The 27,935-nt window shown below is 45.0% G+C and overlaps 1 protein-coding gene across 2 annotated transcripts; it reads right to left on the minus strand.

Moving 5' to 3' along the window:
• Positions 1-780: 780 nt before the first annotated feature.
• Positions 781-27,904, minus strand: LOC308143519 (protein EFR3 homolog B). 2 transcript variants are annotated; one of them, XM_080514354.1, is made up of 24 exons: positions 27,793-27,904; positions 27,230-27,373; positions 17,020-17,096; positions 14,980-15,107; positions 14,375-14,525; positions 12,018-12,139; positions 11,532-11,681; positions 8,792-8,926; positions 7,792-7,870; positions 7,370-7,505; positions 7,122-7,283; positions 6,852-6,963; positions 6,661-6,712; positions 5,742-5,914; positions 5,575-5,650; positions 5,281-5,442; positions 4,834-4,965; positions 4,654-4,721; positions 4,402-4,529; positions 4,209-4,300; positions 3,606-3,654; positions 3,311-3,417; positions 3,156-3,205; positions 781-3,066 (listed from the first exon to the last, which is right to left on the minus strand). In XM_080514354.1, the coding sequence occupies exons 2-24, from the start codon at positions 27,234-27,236 to the stop codon at positions 2,961-2,963; spliced, it is 2,454 nt and encodes an 817-aa protein (XP_080370480.1). In that variant the 5' UTR covers positions 27,237-27,373; positions 27,793-27,904; the 3' UTR covers positions 781-2,960. The 2 variants fall into 2 exon arrangements, with proteins under 2 accessions (XP_080370480.1, XP_080370481.1); XM_080514355.1 differs by lacking the exons at positions 27,230-27,373; positions 27,793-27,904 and adding an exon at positions 24,145-24,190.
• Between the last annotated feature and the right edge of the window lie 31 nt (positions 27,905-27,935).

The following is a 27,935-nucleotide window of genomic DNA, read 5'->3' on the forward strand; positions in this document are numbered from 1 at the left end:
AAGGTGGAAAGAAAATGAGTTATACCCCTGTATATTAAACTGCAAACAATTACATAGCAGTGACCGTCTTAAATGTCACAGCGGGTCGGTTCTCGTCCAGAGGCCAAATGTTTGACACCCCTCCCTTTTTGCTGAATTCAATTCCTCTGCGTCCTGATTTAAACTTACTTTCCCGGCAAATCAGATCATAAATAAAAGTGAGTAGAAGAAGAAGACGCCTCCAGCCAGGATGTGAAGGGACACCGGGCCCCAGGACAAGCCACCAGGCCGAGACCGGACCCAAGACCAATGATGGCCATGAAGAGTTTGATCAAAGTGATGGTTTTAACAGACTGAAACACGACCCGAGGTCGAGAGCTTCCCGATCAGAAAAGTTAGTTTTCTATAACAAAAATGCCTCGAGGCCACTCCACTTCTTCTGACATGGTTTTAGGGATCGCTCCCCGTTGAAGAATGCCGTTAAGATAGATGGATAGAACCACCAAGTCAGATGACCGCCACGTCCTGCCTTACACACAATACACGCTCTGTGACGCAAGAAGTGTGCGAAAACAAGGACGCTTCACAGAGTTACCAAGTGCGAGTTTCAGTCAAATATTCCAAGTGTCCAGGTTCTTTCCCCTCACCCCAGTGATGCATAATGATGCACTTGTGCGCCTTGTGAAGACTTAAGACAGCAGCTTTGTTCCTCCGCCGTCCGAAGTCACCGGCAGTCAAAGAAAAGCAGCGACACGCGGGAGCTTTTATGGTTAGAGATGAATTTATTCTACAACACGGCAACATCACTAGCATGCAAAGTCAGGTAATGACACTCGTAAGGCATTTTCTCCAAGTCAAAGCTGCCTTTGTCACTAGGTAATCCAGTTTTTAAAGTGCAAAGTTCACAGAATGAATACATTTGACCTACAGCACTACGATGTAAACAGCTCTATTATCCGGACATGGAATGAAGAAAGTAAGTTTTCGTTTCAGGGGGGGGTGGTTATTCTTACATCGCACAATGCAATGACAACAGGCAGACACAGATTTACTTGGATCCACTTGCCGGGTCGTTGATGCTCCACAGACAACTTTACAAGGTTCAGACAGCTGCACGTTGCTTGTTATTAATTTATAGCTTGTTTGTTAGAAGCTGTGGAAAGAGTACCGGGAAACGAAAGTAGTGAAGTCTGACGAGTTTGGTCTCGGGTGACGTCGATGGAAGACACGCAAATAAGATCAAGCACACACACACTGACGGAAAGGTTGGATACACTGTGCAGACAAAACTACACACACACACACAGAAGACGGTACGCCGTAGATATACCAAAAAAAAAAGATCAACTGCTACGCACATGACGGGGACGAATCAGACGGCGACGTTAAACGTGATGGCAGGAACACAACGCGGCTCATTCACAGACGCGCCGGAGAGGAAGAGAGGAGTCTCTGGAAACGTCACAAAACCAAACCGCCAGCGGCACCACGACGACGACGACGGGAGGCAGCACTCGAAAAACCAAAAAAAAAAAAAGGATCTGCTACCGACAATTACACCGTGTTCGTTATTGCCATTATACTTTGTTTTGTTTTTTGTACCCGCCACGTCCACGTTTGTGTGCACATGCACAAAATGGCTTTCGGGCTCATCGATGTCGAGACGGGTGCGCCGCTCGGGAGCCGCCGCCGCCGCCGCGTTATGGCGTGAAGGCAGAGCGAGGGCTCGGGTTGAGGAGGAGGTCATGGCATTAATACATGTTGGGATGGCAAACTGTTGCTTCTTATGGCAATGCAATTTGTTTTTTTTTGTTTTTTTTTTTTTAAATCGCAAGGACTTCATCAAAAGGTGCCTTTTAATACTCGGTCAAGCTAATTGTAGACGACTGATCTGATTTCATGTGTTGCTGGTTATTTTAACTTCCTGGAGATTTTAATAATAGTGTCTGGATACGTGGATTTCTTCTATACAACCAGTACAGCGTCAGTCAGAATACACACACACACACACACACACACACATACATACACACACACACACACAGAAAACATCCTTACTCTGTACATCGGCGTAAAGTTTTATATATCTCTCTGTATATACACATTTATACGGGGGGGAGGGAGGAGGAGAAAAATAAAGAATTATTCTCATCGGTTTTAATCTGGTAAACGGTTCCGTAAACACTTGAGGGGTTTAGTGTGGTCAGGATAGTGAAGCAGTGCATCTCTGTGATTTTTAACTAGCAGTTACCTCTTAGTAAAACCACAGTGTAAAGAGAAAAAAAAATTATATAAAAAACACAATAATGAATAGGTGCTCGGCATGAAAGAAAAAAAAAAAAAGCACTTCTGGCGAAGTCTAAGAAGGCAAAATAATGTTTGAGAGCTGAGTAACATGGAATATGAGGAGGAATAATGAACATTTACAAAAAAAAAGAGCCATAAATAAGTTAAAATGCTTGTATTTCAAACACTTTTCTTGGTCAATAAAATTAATTAAAAAAAAAAAAGAATGTCATGAAATGTGAGATTTGTTGACTTAGTGGGTGATGAAAGGTAATATGGCACCATGAAAACAATATTCAAGACTGAAAGTGCCATTGAATATTTCAAATTTTAACTAGCGTGGAATGACTTACTTCTTTCGACAGCCAATAAAAATTTAGGGAATTTTGCTTTTCTACACTGATCCGATTGCACATTTCTACACAAAAAGTCCAATCGGCAGTTTTGTTTCTTTCCCCCCCAGACATCCAGGGAAAAGTAGTTGGTTTTACTGTTGCAGTTATTTGACAATAGTTGGCTTGTTTTGGCTGCGATCAAAGGGTTAAAGGAAATCTCAGTCAGCTCATTTCGACAACAAGTGGCTTGCTCTTCGGTTTGCAGTTTGACCCACATGCACCGTGGTCATCTTATTCCTCGTCATTTTACGGCCCGGATCCTCACGGGGATTAGAAGTTGCGCCTCGGGGACACTTTGCTTTAGTACACGCAGAGGTCGGGGAACTTCATCTCGTAAATGGGTACGGATCGGTTCTGGCTTTGGCCGTAACCCGAAGAAATGGTTCCAGACGGGCTGGGCGGGGGTCTGGAACGAAAAGGAAGAAATGGGAGTCGGGTGAGCATCGGTCACGGCCGAGCCCCTCGACCTTAAACCCTCAAGTCTCCATCTCTTACCTGATTGTAATCTCAAAGATCTGGTTCAGTTTACTCTGCAGTAGTGTGGCCTAGAAGGGACACAAGTCATTGAAAACAATTCATTAAAGACCGACTGAATGCAAACAAAGTGAAAAGGTTCAAAAACAATTAAAATGACAGTGTTGTAATTGTACCCTGGCACCGCAGTGGGCAGCTATCTCCTCGAAGGGGGCTTTCTGGAACTTCTCCACCACCTGCCTCCTGCGCTCCCTCTCCTGCTCTTCCATACCAACACTGTCCACTAGAGGGAGACACAAACAACAGAATGTGCAGTGAGCAGCTCCACAAGGCTGTGTGCGGTTAGAACCGGATGGCGCTTTGAACTTAACACTTTGATTTAAAGGTTGTTTACTTGAATGATTTATTCAAAATGGACAGATTTACAGTTACGCCAAGTGAAGCGAGAAAGACAAATGCGAGTTCACATACCGATGGCGTTTTTGAGGGTCTCAAACGTTATCTCCTCCGCTGGGGTCCGCTGCCGAGAAGAGGAGTAAATCATAAGAATGGGTTCTGCTTTGTTACACTGTTGAATTCGCTGAGTGAGACGTACAACGGCAATGGAATCCACCCGTGGCACTGCCACCGCAAAAGTTACAACGGGAATAACTGGCTTGACTTCACTAAACCTTTTGACCGTTAACGGGGAACGTCAGCCGGTTTCAGACCAGCGTTTCCTCTTACTGGGATCCAGCGCTGCAGGCGCTTTGTAAAACACCCCACTGTGGAAGCCAGAGATTTAAAACACGGTCGTCGCTCTTTGTAGAAATGTTGTTGCGTAAACAGGACTTCAGCACAACTTTCACACAAGATTCAATACTTCCTACAGGAACCAGGTTTTTAATCTCTTCCTGTTTGTCCTTTTCCCTCCCATCTCCCAACCCGAGTCTGGTTCTGCAGGTTTTCCTCTGTTAATAGTGTTTCTATTGTAGAATCGTTAATAACTGTTGTATTTGGCGTCACTGAAACAACATTGCAAACTGTAAGTTATTGCAGAAAGACAAATCCTGCTCTGATTAGTTCTTTCTTTACCTCCTCTTTTTCTGGGCTGTTTCGGGACTCGACCTCCACCTGAAGCGAGATGGTCTCTCCTATGCTCTTCCTTTTGGAAAGGCGGTCCTCATCTGGAAGCAAGAGTGATCATTTCCAACAATCAGTTGATTGTTTTGGCAAGTGACGCAACTCTTGTGTTCTTTCGCCCCGGGAGAGTTTCTGAGCTGCGCACCTGTAAACTGTGGAACATAAGGCGTCGCCAGTCTCTCCGTGTTGTAACCGCTTCCTCCCAGCACCTCAGTAATCTTGGACTGCAGGAATAAAATGTCTCCTTCCGCCTTCTCCAGTGACGAAGGCAGCCTGGAATGAACAGACAGTCCTCGTTTATGTCTGCGGCACATGAAAGCCATTCCCTGCTTCGCCTTCTGCAGAGTTGATTGAAACCCGGATGATTTGTGAGAAAGAAAATTGTAAATGTACATACTTGGGATTATCCACAAAAACATCTTCAGGCAAAAGATGAGGGCTTTCTTTCTGTCTCACCTCAATAACCTTCAGGGCAGAGAGAGCGAGGGGGGGGGGGGGGGGGGGAGAAGAAGCAGCTGTCAAGAGTCAGATTTAAAACCAGAGAAAAACAAGTGTGCAGAGAAGCGATTTCCCGCACCTCGTGTATGTGCTGGCAGAAGGCTGGAACGGTGGTGAGCTGACAGATGAGGTTGAGGTAGGCAGCAGCGAGAGCGTGAACAGCACAGCGGTTATAAACCGGCAGACCCTCGTCGGTGGATAGAGCCAGGTCCTGCAAGGGAAATGGACAGACAGCAATGTGTCAGAGGAGTGGGAGCTTTCATCCATCACAGAGAACCCAGAACCAAAGTGAAAGTCAAAAATGATCAATCAAATCTCTTGCAAAGCAGCAGAAAACTGAACAAAGTCAAACGTATTTCACTTTTTTTGTAGGTTTTATCGAGTGTCACTGTCCAACTATTATATAATGTGTCAGTTGCACTGGGATTAGAAGATGTCCTGCTCAGCAAAAGCGGGACCAGCACTACGATGTTTAGGCTATATTAAGAAAATACCACACAAATAACAAACGACTGTGCATCCCCACCTGCAAGGCGAGTGTGAGCCGGATCAGGTCCACCACCACCTCCTCGTTGGCCAGTTCGACGCTGAGGAGACCCAGCAGGGCGAAGAGGCTCTCGTAGTGCTGCCGGCCGCTGCTCTGCTCCTTGCAGCCCAGGTAGATGTGTCTGTACAGCTGCTGGCCGTGCTGCCGGAGGAAGGGTCACAGGTGACGGCCAATCAACGCCGAACTTAAAACGCGAGTGACTTTGTCCAAAACCCGTGATCGGACAACACGCACATAAATACCAATAAGCAGAGATAAGACATGAAGACTTACCTTCTTCATGAATAAGTTGTCCTGTCTGGAGCACTTGTCCACTTTGAGCTTCAGCACAGAGATGCCCGAGATGCTGCTGCAGAGCGGAAACCAACGACGTGTTAAAGAGAGAATAACTCATCAAAGTGAACCTTGAGTGTGCGTCCCTGCACACACAAACCACACACCTTATGTCGGAAAACTTGGGCCTGTTGTCGTGGCGGTCGATGAGACTGAGGAGGATCTGCAGCACCAGGAGGCGAACTTCTGGATCCTCGGTTAAAGAGAGCGACAGCAGCGGCTCCAGGAAGGAGGTGGGCAGCGCCGTCAGCATGTTGGTGGTCTGGTAGCCTGCGGTCACCTGAGAGGTCGATCATCAAATTGAGGTTTTAACTCGTTTGTCATTCTTGTGGTTTCTCCTGTTAGTTCTTAATGACTTTTCAACCCGTCTATTTTTCTTCACATTTCAAGTATTGCCCAGTTGTAGGTCAATCTTGAAGGTTTCAAAAACTGGTACCTAAAATAACTGAGCGCAATCTTTTCCCTTTACGTGACTGAGATACTTTCCACTGTATACACAACGGGTAGAGAAGCTGCCCTCCTAAAATAAAAGGAGTGATTTCAGGATCTTAGCTTGAAATCACTCCTGCTAAGATAAGGGAAGATTAATGTCTTCATGAGCTTTCTGTAAAAATTATATCACTGGGAAATTATGAGCTGCTTAAAAGACAAATAATGGGGTGGGGAAAAAAAGCAGTTTCAGGCCTGCAAAAAACACATGGTGGGCCAATATTCTTAAGTACTCAATTGTGTGTTAAACTGCTGCTGAGAAGAGCGGTTAAGGAGCGAAATGCCAGGCTAAGTGATTGTTCTGATATTACTTCCTTGCAGCTGTAGTATAACAACACTACATTTCCTCCACTGTATTAAATCACCATCTCTGGAAAATAAGACACTGCGGGATGTCGTTCCTCTCTTCTTCCATCTTGTCGACAGTGTGACAAGTCCTGATTATTTTATAATCCGGTTTGGGCTTTTCAAGAAAAACTGAAACGGGCTGTTTTTAACATCACACAAAAAAATAAAATAAAAGACAAGACAGCTTACCTGCACCAAAGACTTGAGCAACATAACTTGAATCATCCTGGTACCCTCAGCTCTGGGGATTAAAGCAGAACATGAATATTTTATTCACAACGCTACGTGACATCAGCTGGTGTGCAGCTGTTTGTGCTGTGGGGGGAAAAGGTTTTCCAAACACACTGTTGTGCATGCTGGGAGACCCGGGAGGAGCATACCCCGAGCTGGTGGAGGGGAGAGCGAGGTGAACCCCGGGGACGGAGATCTTGCCCATGATGAAGAACATGACCTCTGACCTCTGGTAGGTTGGCAGGGTGTTGGCAAATGAACCTAACAGAGAATAAAAACATGCAAACGTATTAAGATCCCTCCTTTAATCTTCGTCAGCACCATTTTATCCAGGCTTGGCTGTGGGTGGCTGGAGAGTACCGCAGTCTTTTTCCTCCCAACGACCAAAAACAAACATGCTACATTGTTCACAGGCTCACCAATAGTCCTGATCACGGCCTCCTGCAGTTGCCTCTCCTCGTGAGCTTTGATGATCTTGGTGCCGATGTTGGTGCTGCCGTCATACGAGCCGGTCAACTCGTAATCCACGCTCAGCCGGAGCTGGCGCAGCAGAGTGTTGAACACCTCCAACACTGTGGGACCTGCAAACGCGACGTTCAGTTTCAGCGCGACGTGACGCGTTGACATTTTCTGTGCGTGTGTGTGTGTGTGTGTGTGTTTAACTGACCGACAGATCCGCTAGCGGCAATGGCAGCTGCCTCCAGCAACACTTCCACAATCCCAGCCCGAACTGTCGCCGAGTTCTTGCTGTTGGCATCCAAGTGGCCAAGAAGTTGCTGGATTACCAGGTGAGAGTGTTGAGACTGGAGAGAGAGAAAGTAGAAATCAATACAAAACTACTCAGAAAAGAAAAAGTTTAATTCACTTGGCTGACTTGAATCATAAACATCTGCACTAAATCGGTGCTGTATGAATACTGGCGTATGTTTCGTGTTTCCTTGACTCGAGGATCCAATCACAAACTCACAGCAAGGAAAGAATGGAGGTGTTTAACCACACAGATTGTGTTGGCATTTCGTTTTGAAGGTCAACAGAAAGTCAGACGAGCAAAAAGGTGGAGGGGCAATATGGAGGCACCGGACTGCTCACCTGGATGGAGTACATGATGATTTTGAAGCAACGCACTGCAAAAGTCTTGCCCTCCCATAGAGAGTGGTTATCCAAGTGCCTGAGGGAAGAGACGGAGAGGAGGCTATTAAATAGGACTGATTAAAAAAAAAAAAAAAAACGAGATACAGTAAGCACCTTTTCAGTCTCTACGGGTTGGAGACATTTTCAAGATAATGGGGGGGAAAAGAAGAAGGGGGATTCTATAACTAAACATGCATGATGCTGCTTTCCTGTGTTTACAGTTCATAATGACTAATCGCTTCAGAGCTTTTAAATAATCTGAAGCTGAAGATGGGAAAAACAAATCTGTGTCCAGGACCCAGACATGATTGATGTGATTTTGACGACTGTCCAGCATTTGCTACGCAGTTAAAAGATGTCAGGGCAGGAGGAGGGTGAATTAGTAAAGCATGAGGTGGATACAAAAGAGTGACGATCCAATAAGGGCTGAGCTCATGGAGAACATGGGACACTCTGTGTAAATACATTGCGTAATTTACGATAAGAAAACGGTAGGAGGGGAGTAAGAAAAGAAAAGAAAAGAAATCCATATAAGAGCTATAGCGGCTAAACAAATCCACATGCTGTGCAAGGAAAAGTCAGAAACTGGGTATTCCTGGAGGATCAGTAAGGCTGAAGTGATTCAGGGGGGGGGGGATTAAAGAGGCAAAACAATGGACACGTTTGGACACAACAGGATTGAAAACACAACCATGAGAGACATGCCTCTCTCACGAAAGAAAAACAACCCCGATAGACGTCCCGAACAGCCATGTACAATTCTCGAATAATTACAATAATGACAACGACATAACCTTGCATTGACCTTGCCATGCCCCGTTCAGTAGGGAAGCAAGAAAGGATGCAAACGAGCTCTTTCATCAAGTCGCGTGTCGAAACGCAACAAGGGCGTCGGGAAACACTTCAAACACCGGGTAAAGCGGTTTTGTGAATAAAGGCGTTTGCGGGGTTGTCTCACATCAGCACGGGCGTGACGGCGTTCTTGATGTTGCCGTAGGCGGCGCGTCCCAGCAGCTCCCTGAAGCAGCGCTCCGTCAGCTCCACCGGGCTTTCCTTCTCCTTCTCCGACGCCTGGAGCGGAGAGGGAGAGCGGCTGGTCGGGAGGAACGAAGGTGAGGAAAGAATAGAGACGAGAGGAGAGAGGAGAGAGGGAGAGGGAGAGAGGGAGACAAATTGGGGAGGGTGCAGACAGAAAGAGCGAGGGAGAAAAACGGAGAGATGAGGCAAAGGATTGAAATCACCTTGATTCCACAACGACTCGGGTTTGTCAGACAGAAAGCATTCAGTGGGTTTTTGCTGTATCACTGCAGCCTTCGTTCCTGAAGAGACTCCGAAATTCATCCGCAGTAAAAAAAATAAATAAATAAAAAAAATCAAGTGACGGCTTCAGCTGCTGGGTGTGTACACATGTAAAAAGCATTGTGTGTCAGTTATGGGGGCACGTCTGTCAAACGTGTGTTGGTAGACGAGTGAGTGCACACTGGGTCTAAGTCTGTCTTTGTCCTCATGCATACTTAACAACATCCGCCATAACTCTGTCTTGGTCATGACTTGCCTCAGGTAGTCCAGCAATGATGGCATTATTTATTAACAGGCCAACTCTTTCATCTGCTGCTGCCGCGGTGGACGAAATGTGAATTTGGGCTTCTCCGTGGCGCTTCACATCTAGCAAATTTTTTTTTCTTTATAAAAACCTTGAATTGACAAACTTGGGTGTAACTTAGAAGTCAAATGTTGAATCATATGATAATTTCTACACAGATAAACCTTTCAAGGAGTTGAAAGTCAAGATTCTTTTTGAAAGGTGCTTTATCTTTGTTAAATTTGAATTCTAACATTTGATTTTTCCATTTGGCTGCCGTCATCTAATCGTAAATCCACATTCATTTGTCATCTCAAAGGCTCCTCCGAGTCTCTGCAAATGTTTAGAATGAAGATTATTTTGCAGAGGAAATAATTGGAAAAGAAATCACTGGAGAACTTTGTAGGACATGATGTCAAAACAACCGCATCGATTCTTTTACTATAACACGCGTTGGTGACGTTGATCGGTGTTGGGAGCAGCTGTCACAAAGTCGACTGAAGCTGGTGTTTAAATGAATTGGTACCTGTGGTATGGGAATTCGTCGTTCGGGTAATTAAAGCGTCTGCACTCACTGCTGAGGGTAATGACGAGCTGCACTCAGCGTGAGGAGGAAATGAGCATGGCACAGCAGGGGCAGGCCTCGCAACGTGCACAGTGGAGAAGCAGAGAGGGAAATTGAACCTCCCTGTTGGATTGTAGCAGCCTGCCTCCGACACTCTCCTTCAATAACGTCTCCATTTCTGGCGCTCTAATTTCTATTATCTGTCCTCCAGCCAATCTGCCGATGTTCTTCTCTCCCCCCCCCCCCCCCCCCCTTTTTTTTTGCTCCCATAACCTTCAGATCTCAGCATTGACGTCAAAGTGAATCTCAGAATATGGAACAGTGCCAGAAGAGGGAGGCTCCAGACTCTGCAGACTCATACTGGCATTCTCCCGTGTTTGCGGGCATTTATTCTCCACCCCGTTGCGCTATTTTTGTTCATGCACCCACTTTTGTTTTGCTCCTTGCTTCGCTCCTGGTTGCTCTGCTTTTGAATGCAGCTCGTGCTGGATTCCCATATGTCGAACAGAGCCGTCAGCAGGTTGGCCCCGGGGATGACGATGATGACGGGTGACAGTTGTGGTGGGTGAGAATGCCGGGACAAGTAGCACGGGCGGGCCACAACAGAAGGGGAATCTGCGCCGTGTGATCCCAGAAGTGGGTCAAACACTGAACCAGTTCACACAAACATTAGCATGAGACTTTTAAGTCACAGCAAATGAGTGTATAGTATATATCTGAAATAAAATGTATCTTTAATCCAAACAAAGATCTAAAGCAGGAGGGAGCACGTGTGAAAAACGACCTGCAGCGATGCAATTTCTATGAAGCAATATCTTTGATGCAACAGTTTCTGCTCTGAATCAGATAAGTTGTTCCATTTCTTTGCGAGTGTCGTCTAATAATAGTGATTGAAACTGTCGACTTTCAAACACAGTGAAGATATGTAAAAAGTACATCCATAGCTACGAACTCGGAAGTGAAGGTGGAAGTGAAAAGAATAAAAGAAAGATTTTTATTTCTTTTTTTTTTATCACAAGAAATAGCAGGATACATTGGATTTGTAATGTTGGTCAGAATGAGGAACTATGAGAAAGCTTGAAGAACTATGTACCTGCATTTAAGACTTTTTTTTTAAAGTTTGGAGGTCACTGCTCAAATTATTGTAATTTGACAATAAAAGGAAAACAATATTTGAAAACCATGGGATTTCTATGCAGCATAAGGAAGAAATGCCATATGTGGAAGGAAATTAATCCAAATTCAGAGCTTCTTTAACAAAATGATGTAAAACCAACCTGAAGTGGATGAAGATCCAAACGTAATTGTTCTGAAGTGGGTCTAAATCTGATCAAACGTCAATAAAAATAATAAAATCTCACATCTGGGAGGGAGTTCTCACCCAGCAAAGCTGAGAAACCAAAGCACACTGTGGCAAGAAAACGGAAATAGCACCACAACTGAAAACGAACAAAGACAACAACCCAACTCACCGTTCTTTCGTCAAAAAACCAGTCGGTTCTACTAAATTTCTAACCGGGTACGGTTCTGATGGTTCATGGCAGCTCTCACCTCTCTGTACGCTCTCCACTCTGCAGGTTGAAGAGTAGCGAGGGGACAATTTTGTCCATGTGCTGAGGGTCCCAGATGTTAGCCTGCAGCTCGTCGTTGACGGTCTTCCTGACGACCCCTTGCAGACCTTTAATACCCGCCATGCGGATTCTGGATGGGGGGGGGGGGGGATCAAAACACAGAAAGACGCGTCACATGCATTGACTATATTTAGAAAGTTATATTTTTATCTGGCTTTTAAATGTCTCGTCCTGTCATCAAGGCTGCATTTCAAAGACGCAACTTCTATTTGCAGCACATCAGATTATAAAAAGCCTCAAGATGACAAGATTTTTTTTTTTTTTAAAGGGGATTTGAAAGATTATATAATGATCAAGTGGAATACAAAAACAAACAAAAAAAAAACACCCAGTGCTCTAAACCATCTAAAATCGGCAGCTTTTCGGTAATTCTGTCTGCAGTGCAATCAAGCATCTGTCCACTCACTTTGTGCGGATGTCCGGGTCCTCGTAGCTCGAGTGGCACATCTCACTGAAGCGCGACACAAAGAAGTCATAACTGCGATGGTAGGACGCCGTGTCCTCCTCTATGTTGGCAAACTTCACGAACTGGAAGGGGAGACAGAAGACGAGAGATAAATTCATTTTCGCGTCAAACAGAAACTCCTCGGCTCAAGAGATTTGGGGTTAATCAGCCTGTTCCTCTAAAAGCCCAAGCTTATTAAAAGTTTGTTTTCTTCTGATTACACAGACCGTTATGAAATGACTGCTTTCAAAGTTAAAGTCAGGTTGCATCTCGAGGGGGGAGGGGGGCTGGTCGCCCACTGAGCCTGAAAATGTCGCCATGCTAACTGGCTGACATTCAGCTTCACTCCACTCTCCAATTAACCCGGCGTCATCGTTCCACTACCTGAAGCAGAAATTGGACCAGCGGGAGTCGGAGGAAGCACAGACGATCCCAGCAAACAAAGTCCAGTGCAAATCTAAAGGCTGCGATAAACCCGTGCCACAAAAAAAATTTACGTTTATGCTGAAAACTAATCAAATGAAACCCTCAACCCCCCCCCCCCTCCAGTGCAAAATTACCGCTTGTAGTGATTATGAAATTAAATGGAGCACCATTGAGCAAATAAATGAATCGAGAGTGTTACGGCTTCGGCGACGCTGTCAAATGCAGCAGCGGCAGCTATTTAATGCCACGGTTGATAACTGGAGGCTGTCCAACATCACTACCGGTAATTCTGAGCCGTATTGATGCATCAACCCCGAGTCTGCTGAACCCGCCTCTATATCTGATTGAAAGCTTTAGGAATCCTCTCAAAAACTGCTGGTGATGGAGAGCAGAGGTTATGCAGAATGTTGATGAGACCACAGGCTCCCACAGGAGTCGTAAGCTGGGCTCGGTTCTCCTCCATCACGGGAGTGGCAGAAGTGAGTGTGTAAGACAATTCAAGAAACCCTTATCAAGGGTAAGTCCTGATGAGAAGAAATAAGGGGATTAAAGAGTTTAAGCACTGGGTGTGGGGAGTCAGATTGTGGAGTGACTTAAGGAATAACTCAGACAAGGAAGAAAGTGCTCGGGACAAGTTCACAGTTAGATTTAATCCTTGACTGGTTGGAACCAATTTCCCTGGAAGTAAGCCTTCACTTCACTACTAATCCAAAATTTGTGCCATTGTGAGAAGTAATAAATATTTATTGCTGAACGGCATGTTTGAAAACATAGAATCTGCCTTTTTGCAGCCAGTGAAACTGATACTAGTGTCTTTAAGATCGAGTTTCGCCTCCGCTGTATGTATGGAATGAAGGACTGAAAAAATAGGCGCGCACTCTCAACGCAGAGATTTCAATGAGCAATAATATTGAAGTGCTTCAGCCTTGCGTTTGTCCTCGACACACATTCAGAAGTGAGAGACTGGCCAGAATAAGCCCGTGAGCGAGATGCTGGCACGTCTCGTCGGCCTCTACAGAAGACTGCAGAGCTCTGCGTGAAGAGTCGGCTGCTAATCTGATTTCTCTTTATGCGCCCTCTGCTAACCTGCCAGCCAATGCCGGGAGCCGCTCTCCACACCAGGAGATATCCATCACCCTCGCCCACAGCTTTATTGCTGGGCTCTGATCTTTCGGAAACACCAACACGCCGTTCCTCTCAAGGTTAACGTCTTTTACTTTGCGCCGTCTGGAAAGTAAATGTAGCCTGTCGACTTCTGATTTGATAATCCTCCCGACTCCGTCACATGGGCGACATCCGGGCATCAGTCAAGCGTCCGCGGATCACATCGCATGTTGCTCCTGATTCAGAGTCTGCTGTGCGGCAGGAGCTTAATATTACACAACGAACAGAAGACGACACCACTTTTTCAGACCCATTTCCAAGGAGAAATCCTCTTGTATTCAGAACAATATGCATTCGATCCTTCCTTGTTATTGGTAGAATATGTACACGTATCGGAAAGCTTGTGCTTCGAGTGACTGCAGAGCAGCGGGGACTTATGGGTCACAGTTGTAATCCCTCGCCGCTGAGATGTGAACCATAGACCCTTCTGGTCAAAAGCCCACTTCTCCAACCTCTATTGAATTGTCCTTACAGTGCAAAGCAAGTTGTTTAACTATGACAGACGCCCATTGTGAAGACAGATCGACCCGTTTGTTTACGTTGTCGTTGTTTGGTTAGAACCACAGTGCTCATTTTAAAATGGTTAAATAGTTCTTTCACGCAACAATTCGCAGCTAAACAATATAGAGAAAAAGAAACCATGTATGCTGTACAACTTTGCTTGTAAGATTTTCAGATTTCTTCTTTTTTTTTTCTTCCCCCACATCCACATAAAATCAGAAACTCACCGAGTTGGTTCCGAGGATCTGCAGGCTGGGTTTGTCCGATTCCAGCAGCTTTCGCACCATCTTTAAAAAGCTCTCCACGAACAGGTTGATACTCTGGCAGTGACAGGCCATCAGAAGCTGGTCCAGGGCCTCCATAGCTATACACACATACCTAAATTGGAAATGAGGGGCAGAGGCGCATAATCAACCTCGATCTGAATCTGGAGATTAAAAAAACGATGAGAATTCCATTTAACAATGGAAAAGATATCTGTACCGACTGTTTGCATTAGTGCAAACTGTAAAGACGCATTAAAGTTACCGACGCCAAAACACTGAAGCAGTTTCTAATAAAAGGATAAAATCGTGTTCATTTAATTATTCATACTGGAGTTAAAGACAATGAATAGGTTGTTTTCTTGAGATCAGTGCATTTCCTTCTAATAAAACATCAAGTTAACACTTCTTGACATTTAATAGACCACAGACTTTCTTTCCCCCCCCCCCCAGTGCTTTTGCACAGCGGAATTAAAATATCCAAAACGTGCTTGAGGCAAGTGTCATGACCGAAACAATCCGATGTTTCCAGACAGTTTGACGTTGAGCGGCGGCGGTCTGCGGCTCACCCATATCTATGCCGCGCAACGTCCCTCGACAGCCTCTCCGACAGGTAGCCTCCGATACGGTCCAGCTTCTCCGGAGCCGACAGGGCGTAGAATGTCAGCTTCTCCATGTTGGCTTTGACCAGTCCATCCTAGGTAAGTGACAAGACAGCCGGGAAACAAGAAATGTGTGGGTGTCAATCACATGCATGTTCCAAAATTTAAAAAAAAAACTTTTGCGGTTCCGAGGCACACACACCCTTGAGATCAGCATGTTTACTGATACAAGTAGTGCATCTTGGCTACAAGTACTGAGAATGTCTCCATGATTCATTAATGGCGCGTTAAAAGATTAATCTCCTATTCAATTTTTGAGATAATCCAATTACAAGTATGTTTGTTTGCACTCCTTGCCAACCCCAAGAAGTAAAAATAAAAACTAGATCATCTCCTACTTTCCCCCTTAGCCTACTTCTCGGACCTCCTGTTTCGTCAGCGAGGGGCTAAAAACAGTATCCAGTCCATGCGGAAGCCATTTACACAGAGAGAGAGAGGGAGAGAAGCGGTCAATTGAGCGTCGCTCGCACAAATGGATTTCACTTACATAACACTTTTGTCACTGCTTCAGTAGTCCTGAAGCATTTTATGTTGTCGATCACGTTCCCCCCCGTTCACACACACACCAATACATCATTCCACCAATGGTGACGACTGCCACCCAAGGTGCTCAGCCCTTATTGGAAGTACTTTGGGTTCGGTGTGTCGCTCAGCAACAGACACATTGGGCAGAAGTGGAACAAACTTTAACGGTTATATTACACATGGGGAAGTCAGCCCTCGGTACAAGGGTTTGGTCATGCTGTATGGCCATAATGGGAACATACAGACTGATTTAATTGGTTATACACACCAAGTATGATATACTATGTGTGATGCATGGGCAGTGTCTCATTCATAATTTACAGGAAAAAACCCAGCACCACACAATGTTTAATATCTATTTAAAAAAAAACACAGAAGTGAAGAAAAAACATGCTACAACCAAACACCGTGTTCTTCGTCTGCTTTAAATTGTAATGGGAGAGGATTCATTTGCTTTTAGAAACCATATTCAATTATTTCCAGCTACTCTCACCTCTGGTTTTTAGATTAGCTGCAGTGTATTCCCAGCTAATTCCAGTAACAGTCTCATGTCATACATGTGAATTCCATCCTCACAAAAACAAATTCCTACTGTTCCAATGCGACGGATCGCAATAAAAAACAATAAACCGTGGCTCAAATGCACATGATCGATCAGCCAGAATATTCAAACCACTATTCTCTCCTGTGAAAATATTCTGTGTCCTGGAGACAACGGGCAGAAAAAGCAACCCATATGTATCCATCTTCCCAGCTATTTGGAAGAAATAAGAGTAAACGTGTCCACATGCCCCCCGTGCTCACACAATTTTCATCAATGTTATCGGGGAGCGCCGTTATTCCAGAGCTCCTTTCGGGCCATTTGTTAAAGACTTGGTCATGGCAGCTCAGAAACCATTCCTCCGAGCTCAGTGTACAGGTAAATGTGAACACACACACACACACACACACACACACACACACACACACACACACACACACACACACACACACACACACACACACACACACACACACACACACACACACACACACACACACACACACACACACACACACACACACACACACACACACACACACACACACACACCAGGTTAAGAAGTGTGCCTGGATTAGCATGTCCCTGTATTGCAGATTTGGCAGCATATCTGACAGGTAAATTTGGTTACTGCAGGAATATGAAAACACTAATGAAAGGTTTTCTTCTTTCAAAAAAACAAAAACAAAATCCTCTTCTTTATCTCCATCCAAATGAATTCTCTTTATGAGTCATAGATAGCACATTTATGGAAGAGAATCAGTGCTTTAGTTCAAATTCACACTTCGTGAGCAAGCAGGCAAAATTGTGCATCGCTCTACGACACGGAACGCTGCATGACAAGGCATTACTAATGCACCGACATTGACAAATCTACTCACCTCTGGATCTTCTGGGAAGATGTTGTCCACAAGTCTCTTGTACCGAGGCCTGAGAGCCCCGCAACAACCACAAACCCCTGAGGAAAGAGGGGGAAAATAAGATGGTAATTAGGACTGTACAGCATGGCAGACAAAAGGAGAAACGTCGTCCTCCCTCTTTCTTTTTTTTTTTTTTCTGTTGCACATCTTGTGAGTCCTGCAAATAAAACAAAAACAACAAAATGCATTTTTGTAAGGCAGGACATTGGAGGACTTCCAATAAGGCTGCATACAGCTAGAAATGTTTTAAGAAAAGTCATGGCAGAGAATAAACACCCCCCCTTAACCCATAAGGCAAATTATAATAATAATAAAAAAAATAACCATGATTGGAAATGTGATTCACACCCAATACATGATCAGGGAGGGACAAACTTAACCATCAACATACACATCATTAATTGTGTAGAGTGAAACTTATTAGGCTATGAGTGACGAGGAACACATTCTAGTTTTCTATCCTTTCTTATACGAAAGATTTCAGACTTGCTTTTACATGATCAACATTAAAAAATATATAAATTCCCCCCCTCCCACTAAAAGTGAAATATCCACCAGTGTCAATACTGGCATTAAAGCCATAAAGTGCAATTATTTTCCATCAAAGCTCTCAGTTGTCATACAGCAGTGTCCCTGCACGGCTATAAAATAGCATTTGTCAAGTGCATGCTTGGGCCGAGTCCTTTTCATGTCGGCACATTTTTTGAAAAGCAAGATTTGTGCGGAATGTGATCACATGACGGTCACAGTCACGACGGCGGCCAACAGACGAGCTCAGAGGCAAACGCGCTCCCGAGTCGACGCGCAGTACGGGGAGTGATTTCTCCGCTCTGCGCTGAGGGGGAAAGCAGGCAGCCGGAGACAGCTGGAATCTGATTGGCGAAGGGGAATTCAGCAGTGATGAGTCATAAGAAGAAAACATGAAGATGAATAACACCCCCCCCCAAAAAAAAAAACAAACAAGTATTGCTATAACCCCTTGTGCAGCTGTTTGTTCCTGGTTTCAGGAAAGCTCGCCATGTAAGATCCAGACTCCCTAAAGCCGATGTAAAAAGTAGGTCGCTACGTCGTCGGCAGCACAGCTAAGTCATGACACTTCAAACGGAGCGAGACGAAATGTGATGTAGAAGAAATGAAAGCAAATTAATCTACACATAAACAGCTTTCCTTCCTCTCGGATTGCCTTCTTTGTATTTTTCTCAATGGAGGGAAAAAAATGGCGCATTATTATCCGAGCTGCTTTTTTTTTTTTCCCCACACTGACCGTGCAAACCAAGCTGCTGTGACCCGTCTAACAGGGGGGTGCAAACGCCAAATTGTTATATTGTCCAACAATGCAGCGTGACCAAACTTATAGGACACACACACACACACACACACACACACACACACACACACACACACACACACACACACACACACACACACACACACACACACACACACACACACACACACACACACACACACACACACACACACACACACACACACACACACACACACACACACACACACACACACACACACACAAAGTTTAGCTTTTTTTAATCCAGTACCAAATGTATAAGTTTCTAACCAAGGCAGCCTGCCAGTCTTTGGCGTCTTGTGATCAGCACTGCTCAGATTTGGAGACACTCCTCCAGAGACAAGACTGCCCAAACCAGCTGTCAACAAGCACGACTTGTCCCACAAAAAAAAAAAATCCTAAATCTGACTTCATATGCTAGGAGTGAAAACAAAGAGACAACAGCACATTTCCACACAGATCTTTGAGATATTCTTCATTTAACCGAATGATTTACATGAAGGCTTTCAGTAAAATTTGCCTTTCAGTAAACAATGGGAAACAGAGCTACACTTTTGAAGGCTGCACGACAAAGACCACAAATGAATACAGTTTTTCTCCAAAAGAAAGTGAGCTTTAATTGGGCTAAACAAACCCCTGACGTGAGATGGGTCACAAACTCCTATCCGCAACATAAATGTGTTAATGTGACCGAGACACTAGTTTGGAAAGATGACTTTGATGGATACATTTGCATAAAAATAAATATTTCAAACTGTATGAAGACGACCAACCACGACCTGTGAGGGAAGCTATGGTTTAGAGACAGCGACACGCCAATTAAGGCTGCGGGCATGCGAGGCACTGCCCAGGGACACCTCGGCATGTAGACAGGTGGAGATGGGGAATCCAACCTACAACTGTCTGATTGGTGGGAAAAGGAGCGACACAAGGTTGAGATGGTTTGGTATATTTTCCACCCTTTCCTGCGTGCCTCCTCCAGAAAGCCTGCCAACCACGCATATGGATAGAAACACACACAAAGCCGTCACACGGGAGTTAGCCAGAGGTGGCCGACGACAACAAGCTCAACATGGTAGCCCTACAGTATTTGACAAACGCGTGTTGGGAGTTCCGGGGGTTTTAATAAGTGGGTGAGGAGTTGGACGACACCAGTTTGCCAAAAAACAATGAGAACGACCTCCCTCTGACCTTTGCCTGCGTTCCCCTTTTACATTTTGAGAGAGTTGCAGTGTTACATTGACATCGGGTGTTGCGTTGTGACTCTGCTCTGTGCTCGTCAGGGCGAGTGATATGGACAGTTGCACATTGGTGAATAAAAAATAAAAGTTAACTTTGCCCGTATTGATAGCTGGAGAGTGTCCCAGTGGCTATAGAATGATGGGTGGCAGCTGTAGCGAGGTGGGCAGGCGTTATCGTTTATATAATCCTATTCCCCCAAAAAAAGCTTCCCGCAATCTCAGACCGTCTAAATAAATAGTTCTTCCTGACACACCGCTGGTGGAGGGTGGATCTGCCAGGTCAGAGGAGAAGAGGAAGGTTGACGTGACATGCAAGGGATGGTGAGGAGGATAGATACAGGAGATGTGGTCTTGATAGAATAGGACGGAGAAGCCTGATACATTTTGCCATATGACCTTTTGCAAGCAAAGATCCAACTTCGAGAGTCACTGCCCTTTAAGGATGCCATCAGTGACCTCCACTTGGCGGGAGACAGCTGGTGTAGGCGGGGGGGCGTCCTTGAAAAGCCATTTATAAAGAGCAAAAGCATGTTTAGCGTGGTCGCTACTTAAAGGCCTCTCAGTTTCCCTGCGACGGTCTGCGCTGTAGAAGTCCATTTGAAGTCCACAGCAGGAGTTGGGTCGCCGCTTATCTCCGAGAGCAAGTGTGCCTATTCATAGTGCCTCTCCTCTTTCGTCCATCACTTCAAACTCTAATGAGGCCTCGGCACTCCTTCGCTCTCCCCCGCCCCGCCATCATCCGCCAGCCCTCCCCTCGTCCTCACAGCACTGGCCCACAGCCGGAGAGTAGGAGTCGCCAATGAATTAGTGAAAATACAGCAGGTCCCCAGTGTAAAAAAGAAAAGGGTAGCGGACGTCGAAACAGTGACAGAGAGAGGGAGGAAAAAGGAGGCGGCAGATGGAACTGTGATCAAGGAGGTGGATTGAGATGCGCCGAGTGAGTCACAGATTAGCACTACTTATTGCATCTTCTCTGTCGAGCACAAATCTCTCCTGTCCTCTCAGTCCACAGTGGCGTGAATAGAATAGAATAGAATAGAATAGAATGGAATGAGGATATGGGGAATGTTTCCGGGATAACTTCATTAGACTCTCTTTTCTACCCCCCCTGTTAAACATACAACTCATGAGCCAATTGATTGTGTCATTGTACATGTGAATGGATGAAAGTGATTAATGATGCGAAGTGCTTTGGAGACTGTTGAATAAGTGGGAAAATGCCAAGTAAGGGAAATTCATTTAACCATCTTCCTTCCAACTTTAAAACTGGAAAGAATGAACAATGCTCAAGTAGGATTAAGATGAAATAATGCTGTAAATATCAGTGATGCAGTTTTGAAAACGAGATACTTTATTGCTTACTCAGGCACATGCAACTAAATATTTTAGATATCGTCTAAAAAAAAAAAAAGGACTATAGTACATATTTTTCTGAAGAATTTTCAGGGTGTGCACAAAGAAAAGGAACATTTGGAACATTCTTGTTGTATAAATGTTATTGTGCCAAAACTTTATTGATCCGGAAAACCGAAGAATAAACTTGGCTGCATGTTGCTTCTGAACTGAATTGAGTTTGGATCCCTGGTTTACAAACCCTGTCAAACTCACATGATGAACTGAAAGCAGGAACATTTCAAGCTGCTTTAGGTTCGAAACAAAGTCTATCAAGGATTTATTTTCTCCTTTTTAATACTTGTTTTTGGACAGCTCCTGGATAAAGTGCATCACACAGAAAATGTCAAAAAAAAACAAAGCTTGATTCGTTTCACGACACCAATAGAATATTATAAATACACCTGCCACTGCTTCAGACGACAACATATTCTCAGCTGGAAGCTACTCCATCTGACTCAATGCCAGGCAAAAGAAAGAAAAAAAACCAAAAAACAACGAAGCGTTTCATTCCGAGCAAGTTGTTTTTTCTGCGTTTCTGATAATGATGGGTTGGTGTTTGGGAGGGGGGGGGGGGGCGAAGAGAATGCAACAAGGTGGGTGGACAAGGATCTGGATGAAAGGCAGGCACGGCGGGAGGTCTCACGACATCCGCCCACTCCGCATGGCATGCCGACAACACATTTCAGTGGCTGGACCTACAGATCACCGCACATCCAGGAGAAACCCACGTACCATGGTCGGAGGCAACACGCGCTAAAAGGGGCACGCAGAGCAACAATGACTCACTGGAGTCTTGTGGTATAAACATCTCTGCAACTCGGTGCAACTCAGCTGAGGGACTGCAGATTCACCGATTGGATGTTCGGCAACACATTCGTCCAGGATGAGTTTATGGGGGTGGGTGGGTGGGGGTCTCCATCCTCACAAAAATCTGCACAGCAAGGAGCCAGCCAATCACTAATCTATTTTTATCCTGCTAACAATGGACGAGTACATTAACAGATTACACTCTCCATTTCCCCCTGGATGTCAGCTTAACATTTCCACATTAGGGCCGAGTGAGACTCGGAAAGAGAAAGGGGGGGGGGGGTAAATAAATAAATAAATAAAACTAACTACACACTCAAAAACGCATGACTTTTGGAGACATATTGGTGCATCATAATGGTGTGCATTACGTTATTTATACATCACGTTATTGGTAATGTGTCCTTAAAATTGATTTAAAAAATTCGATTCACGCTGGTAAAAACACTTGTACATGAAAAAAATAAACTACGTTAAATAAAATTCTGCTTCACTGAAAATGAGAAACGCCAGCGTACCAACACGACCCGTTACCGGAACTTTGCAGCGACTCCATCGAGGTAAAAAAACTTGTTGCCTACACGAGCCATCGGAGCAGAAGGATTGCCAGATATCCCAATAACGGAATCGCTTCCCAAAACAACTGGGACAAACATTCACATGCACACACACAACAGTCTGTGACTGGCGTAGCCCGTCACATGTTGCAGTGTCATATCAGCACCTGCTGTGCCAAAGCTGTTCGGTTGTGTTCAAAGTCACATGGCGGACAGACGAGTAAATATAGTCCCGACACCCTGCAGGGCCAAAATATTAAACCCAATGGGGGGGTGTATATTGATGAGGGAGACAAATGTGACACAGAGGAGAGTAAATGTCGACACTTCTCCTTCATGCGGGGGGGGGGGGGTCATTGAAATTATTTGCTTGTTAGGCCAGATGAACACTGCAGCAGTGTCCGCCGCCGTCAAACCAGAACCACCTGTCCAATGATGTCGGTGAACCACTTCTCATGATGGTTACAGTGCCTGATGCCCTTCAGGGGCGTCATTACGTAAGAGGGAAGGAGGTGAGAGACTACATCCTGCTATTTTTACATCAGCAAACGTCTTTAAAACGACGGACTCCTGCGGTAAAACTCGAACACTCGACAGGCCGTACCGACAGAGAGGACGGGGCAAAGAGACAAAAAAAAAAGAAATACTAATAAGCAACAACTAATATGCACGTAAGCTCTTCTCGTATTGGGGAGGCTGTGCAGCATTATTCAAAATCACGACACAGAGGAGGAAATGGAATGTTTTGCTGCTAATCTAAGCAAAGAACGTGAACTCGTCACACACTCTGCATAGAAGCACAACAATCTATTATCTGGCATGCGATCAAGCGGCTGTGTATTTAGTCAATGAGTAGGTGCGCGGTGTAATTCAAAACACGCATGTATGGTATTATATGGGCAACACACTGATTATCCAGACCCAGGAGCCAACAAATCCTCATGGCACAAGACCGAACCGGCACAGTATGAATCACTGTCAAACAGCTACTGAAACTGGGTTATGAGAGACTCCTGCTCAGAGCTCCATTTCTATACGCTGAAGTCGGCGCACACTGGAGAGGCGGGCTCAGCTTGCGCACACACACACCAAAGTCTTTTCCCCATCAATACTCTGCAAAGCAACCTACATTTGTAATTAGCATTGATCAATAGGTTATATTCCAACATGACCCAGTAACCCCTAAAATACAGGAAATCATGACATTCAAAAAAAGGTATTTTACATACTGGGAGGACGCGTTCTCATTTTGGGCCAGCAGTTACTAAATTCACAGTTTTAAAGAAAGCAAGAGTTCAACATACTATCGATAAATAATAGCGCATAATGAAAATCATTCAAGTGTGACCAGAGAAAACAAAGTGCTATGATGGCGAGACGGTGTTGATCACCCAAGTTAGTAAAAGCCAATAAAACCCCATTACGGTCTCCAGTAAAAGCACAAAGAGTTCAAAGAGATCAATGCATGTTACCGAAAATAAACATCTTCAGAGCAGAATCTTGTTCTAATCTAAAAGTGCAGCGCAGTTAGCGTATATCCACAAAGGGGTCTGGGTTAACGCGGCGTACTTTCACGAGATTTGACACTCTGACGACGTCAGCAATCTATGGCCACAAACCCATGAAAAACAAACAACAAAAAAAAACCAACGCGTGCTTGTAGAATGTTGGAAAACTGGCTGAACGCTGCATGCCTTGCATTACTCGCATGCTTACACAGCCTAAACACACACACACACACACACACACACAAGGATAAAATGACTGTTATCCTTACCGTACATCGATCGTGATGTAGGAGTCTCTCACTACAGACGCTGATATTTCCTTATTGCAGCTTCAGCTCCTCTTACAGACACACTGTCGTGTCTAGAGGCACTGGAAATGCACACCAGCACCCACTCGCACACACACACACACGCGCACACACTGCCCACTCCGGGATAAATGCCTGCACGTGTGCTTGAAGCAAAAAACGCATATGGATGTGCACCGTGATTGGTGCAGAGCCTCGCTCGATGCTATGATTTACGCACGCTCGCACGCACCGACACGGCAGTCTGTTCTTGTGACGCGGAAACACACGCGCGCACGCGAGCATTTACACACCCGGGCACAAAAGGAGGCTGAAAGTCACTGTGAGAAGAAAAGCGTGCCGTGATGACCTTGGATTTTTCCCTTTTTTCCCCCCCTCCCTGCAACAGCGCTCCTTCTCAGAGGGGGCGGTGCAGCCGTCACACGCAGACGCGCATACAAACACACCCACCTCGCTTCTAATCAATCTCTCAGTTGGAGAGAGCACGGGGAAAAAGGGAAAACAAAGGGGCAATGAGAGAAATGTGCAGAGAAAAGGGAGAAGACCTTCCTCCCACGCAACCCCCCCCCACCTCCCACCACCGCAAGCATCACTCTCCCTTCTCGCCATCGCTAATCTCCCCCATCTCTCCTGCTTCACTTGCGTTTGGTTTTTTTCCTTCCACCATCACGCAACTTTAAGCCAAACAATCTTCTATTTTCTGATTTATGATCTAAGTGACTTTTTTTTTTTTAATCTTCAAAAGATTAGAAATCAAATTTCCCGCCAAGAGCTACAGTGACTTCCCGATGGAAATTTCTATAGTGCAACTTCCAATTCATCCAGACATATTTTGTGGAAACTAGACAGAGCTGATCGCGCTTTTCCATATTCTTGAAACGGAGATCCATAAATGCAACACTGCGCCGGAAAGGGCTTAAGGTTTCTCGCGTCGTACTTGCAAATCATCAACACCCCCCCAAAGTAGCACGACTTTCAAATCAATCCATGCTTTTATCCGCTTTCCACCACAAAGCCACGGGCATGTCAAACGCAGAGACAGACATCTGATCATAATTGTCTCTCATGTGCAAATTTGCTCTGGGACTCACGATGCTGCTGTGCTCTTGTGAAAGCTTGAAAAATATTTCACTTCACGCATTCAGAATTTCTCCAATTATTACTCGGCGCTTAATACATTAAACACTTCTTCAAACCTGACAAAACAAAACAAAAAACAATTGAGTGTACTAATTGAGTGTACTTTTTTTCGCATTAACAGTGTGTAGAACAACCGTCGACCATTTTAATAGAGTGTGAGAAAAATGAGACTTCTTATAAAGCTCGTTTTATTCAATTACAAGAAGCGCCCATCTGTCACGGATTGTACAGGGAAAAGGCAGCGGGGCTGCATCAGGACTGATCAATGGCCTGAAGATGAAGGCAGATTGATCTCAGTTGAGCCACTTATAAAAACTGACTCAGACGTGGGGTTTTCATTCCACCTTGGCAGCAATGTGCAGTCACAAGATTTCCATCCTTCTTGTTGCATGCCAACTATTCTAATCCACAGCAGTGGTGGAGCGCATGTTATCGATTCATAACAGACATCGATTCAAGTGTTGCCAATTTCAACACATGGATTGTCCAACAAAGGGTTAATCTTCCATTATTGGCACGATACACGTCGTCGTATGTCGTGTCAAACAAGCAAACCGCAACGGAATTAATGCCGTTATCATGTGTGTGTAATTAGTTTTAAGATTGGGGAAAGAATGTTGCAAATATGAACCACTTGGCCAATAAAGGTATATTTTCGGTCTACTAATATTAAAGCTCATGAACAAAATTCAACAGGTCGTACTGAAAATGATCACCTTCGATTGCGCAATACCAGTCATAGCCAGCGTTCTTTTAGGTATTGGCTCATTCATGCGCTATATAATACAAACCGACTTTCCCAGTTTTTTTCCCCAATACAGAAAATGAATGGAAGGAACTTTGTAAGATAACGAGGCAGTCCATGTCCACTAAAATCCAAATCAGCACGATATGGAGCCATGGTACGACTTTTCCGTGAAATAACTCCCAGTGTGATGCGAAGACAGAGAGGGCCCAGAGGGAGAACAGAGGAGGCAGTGTTGTCACTCACCCTTGCCAACGCGATGGTCCAAGAGGGTACGGCAGTCCAGTGCCAACCTCTGAGGGGCCGGGACATCAGGCGCAGGCAAGGGCATGGCAAGCAACAAGCACGCACACACTCAAGCAAACACTACCCCTTTTATAGACTGAATCCCCTTCCTGATCAGAGCCAAAATCAAACCGGTTGTCCCGAATGAAACTGAAAAAATATATCTTCGGATCCCACAATAATCACACACATCCACACGAAAGCGCTTTCTTCAAAGCTGAGCCAGTGGATGACGAAAAACAAAAAGTGAAACTCTTCGTTGTGAAGTTTTGTAATCAAGACGAACTTCCAAATTCCCCACCGGTCTTCAGGAAACACCGTCCAGTCGGTTTCAATCTCGGGGAGGGTTTGAAATTCATGTCAGCGCATAGGAGGCAAGTCGTCCGCATTAACCAAGAGATTAGCGATTAGTCCCTCAAGTCGCAGCTCTGCAGCTCTGTGTGCATCTCACTCATTAATAAACATCTCACTGACACAATGGACCTCACTATCCACCCCGGGTCCCTCTCTGGGCCTGGGACAGAGGGAGGGAGGAGACAGAGATGGAGGGTGGAGGGAAGAAGCGAACAAGGGGCACCGACAGTCAGTCAGTCAGTGGGCTCGGGTTTGAAGGAATGTGGACGTCAGGAGATACCACCCCAAAACAAACTGTCAACTGCATCATTTCAGAGTAAGTTCACGCATCACACGTGATTATCTTAACCTACGAGCATGTCATTGTATTTGGACATTGTTACTGTGAAATCCAAGCATCTTCTATGTTTTCAGGTCACTTTTTTTTGCTGAGTCGTCAGTTTTGTTCAAATTGTAGAGGGAGTGGAAGATTTCTCTGGGTAGTTTGGGAGCAGGTGTAACACAGTTTTGCTTTTAGCTCACCTGTCATGTTGGATGTTAGTCACAAGGAGGCGTTTCTCCTCCAGCTTCAGACAGACACGGCGATGGGTGGCACCCCAGCCCCAGGACAGAGTCTCCACCGGCGGTTCGAAAAATCAGGAAAGCCGCCGGATTGTCTTTGGCCTGCTGAAGTTAAATATCCCAGATTAGCCAAAGCGATCTGGGATTCGTTTGACAACTGTGTGTGTTGAAACCAATGGAGGGAAAAGGCGCTGTTGCTTACGACAAATGTGCCAAAGAGATCGTAAAATTAATCAATCGCTGGTTGGGCGGAAATGTTGAATCACAACTGACAGTTAATGAATTGGACATTATCACTGCGAGCTAGTGGACGTTTACATCTGCTACACTCTATTACGACATGATTCTGACATTACAAGTTCAAACAACAGTTTCCAACAAAGGTTCAGCCATTAATTAATAGTAGACACAACTGTATTTACAGTATTCGTAGTGGCAGCTAAGTGTGCTAACGTTAGCTTCAACTAACCTGCGGCTTCCCTCGTAGCAAGAATGTTATTTAGACAGCGATTGCCATCGCTTACCATGAACTGCACTAAATAAAAGTCCTCGAAATGTTGGGCATCCGGGTTGTTGATGCGGGACGGGTTTAATGGATGAAACGCCACACAAGTTGTGCCAGCATTGGCGTGTCCTTGTATCGAATTAATTTGTTTCCACGCTAACT

This window comes from Blennius ocellaris (assembly GCF_963422515.1).
Source record: "Blennius ocellaris genome assembly, chromosome: 18".
In the NCBI taxonomy this organism is placed as follows: domain Eukaryota; kingdom Metazoa; phylum Chordata; class Actinopteri; order Blenniiformes; family Blenniidae; genus Blennius; species Blennius ocellaris.

Excerpts from the sequence above, each read along its gene's own strand:
- LOC308143519 (XM_080514354.1), bottom strand. Across the intron at positions 6,964-7,121 it reads GGCCGTGATCAGGACTATTG|GTTCATTTGCCAACACCCTG; the intron begins GTGAGCCTGTGA and ends ATTCTCTGTTAG. Across the intron at positions 4,722-4,833 it reads TCTGCCAGCACATACACGAG|GTTATTGAGGTGAGACAGAA; the intron begins GTGCGGGAAATC and ends TCTGCCCTGAAG.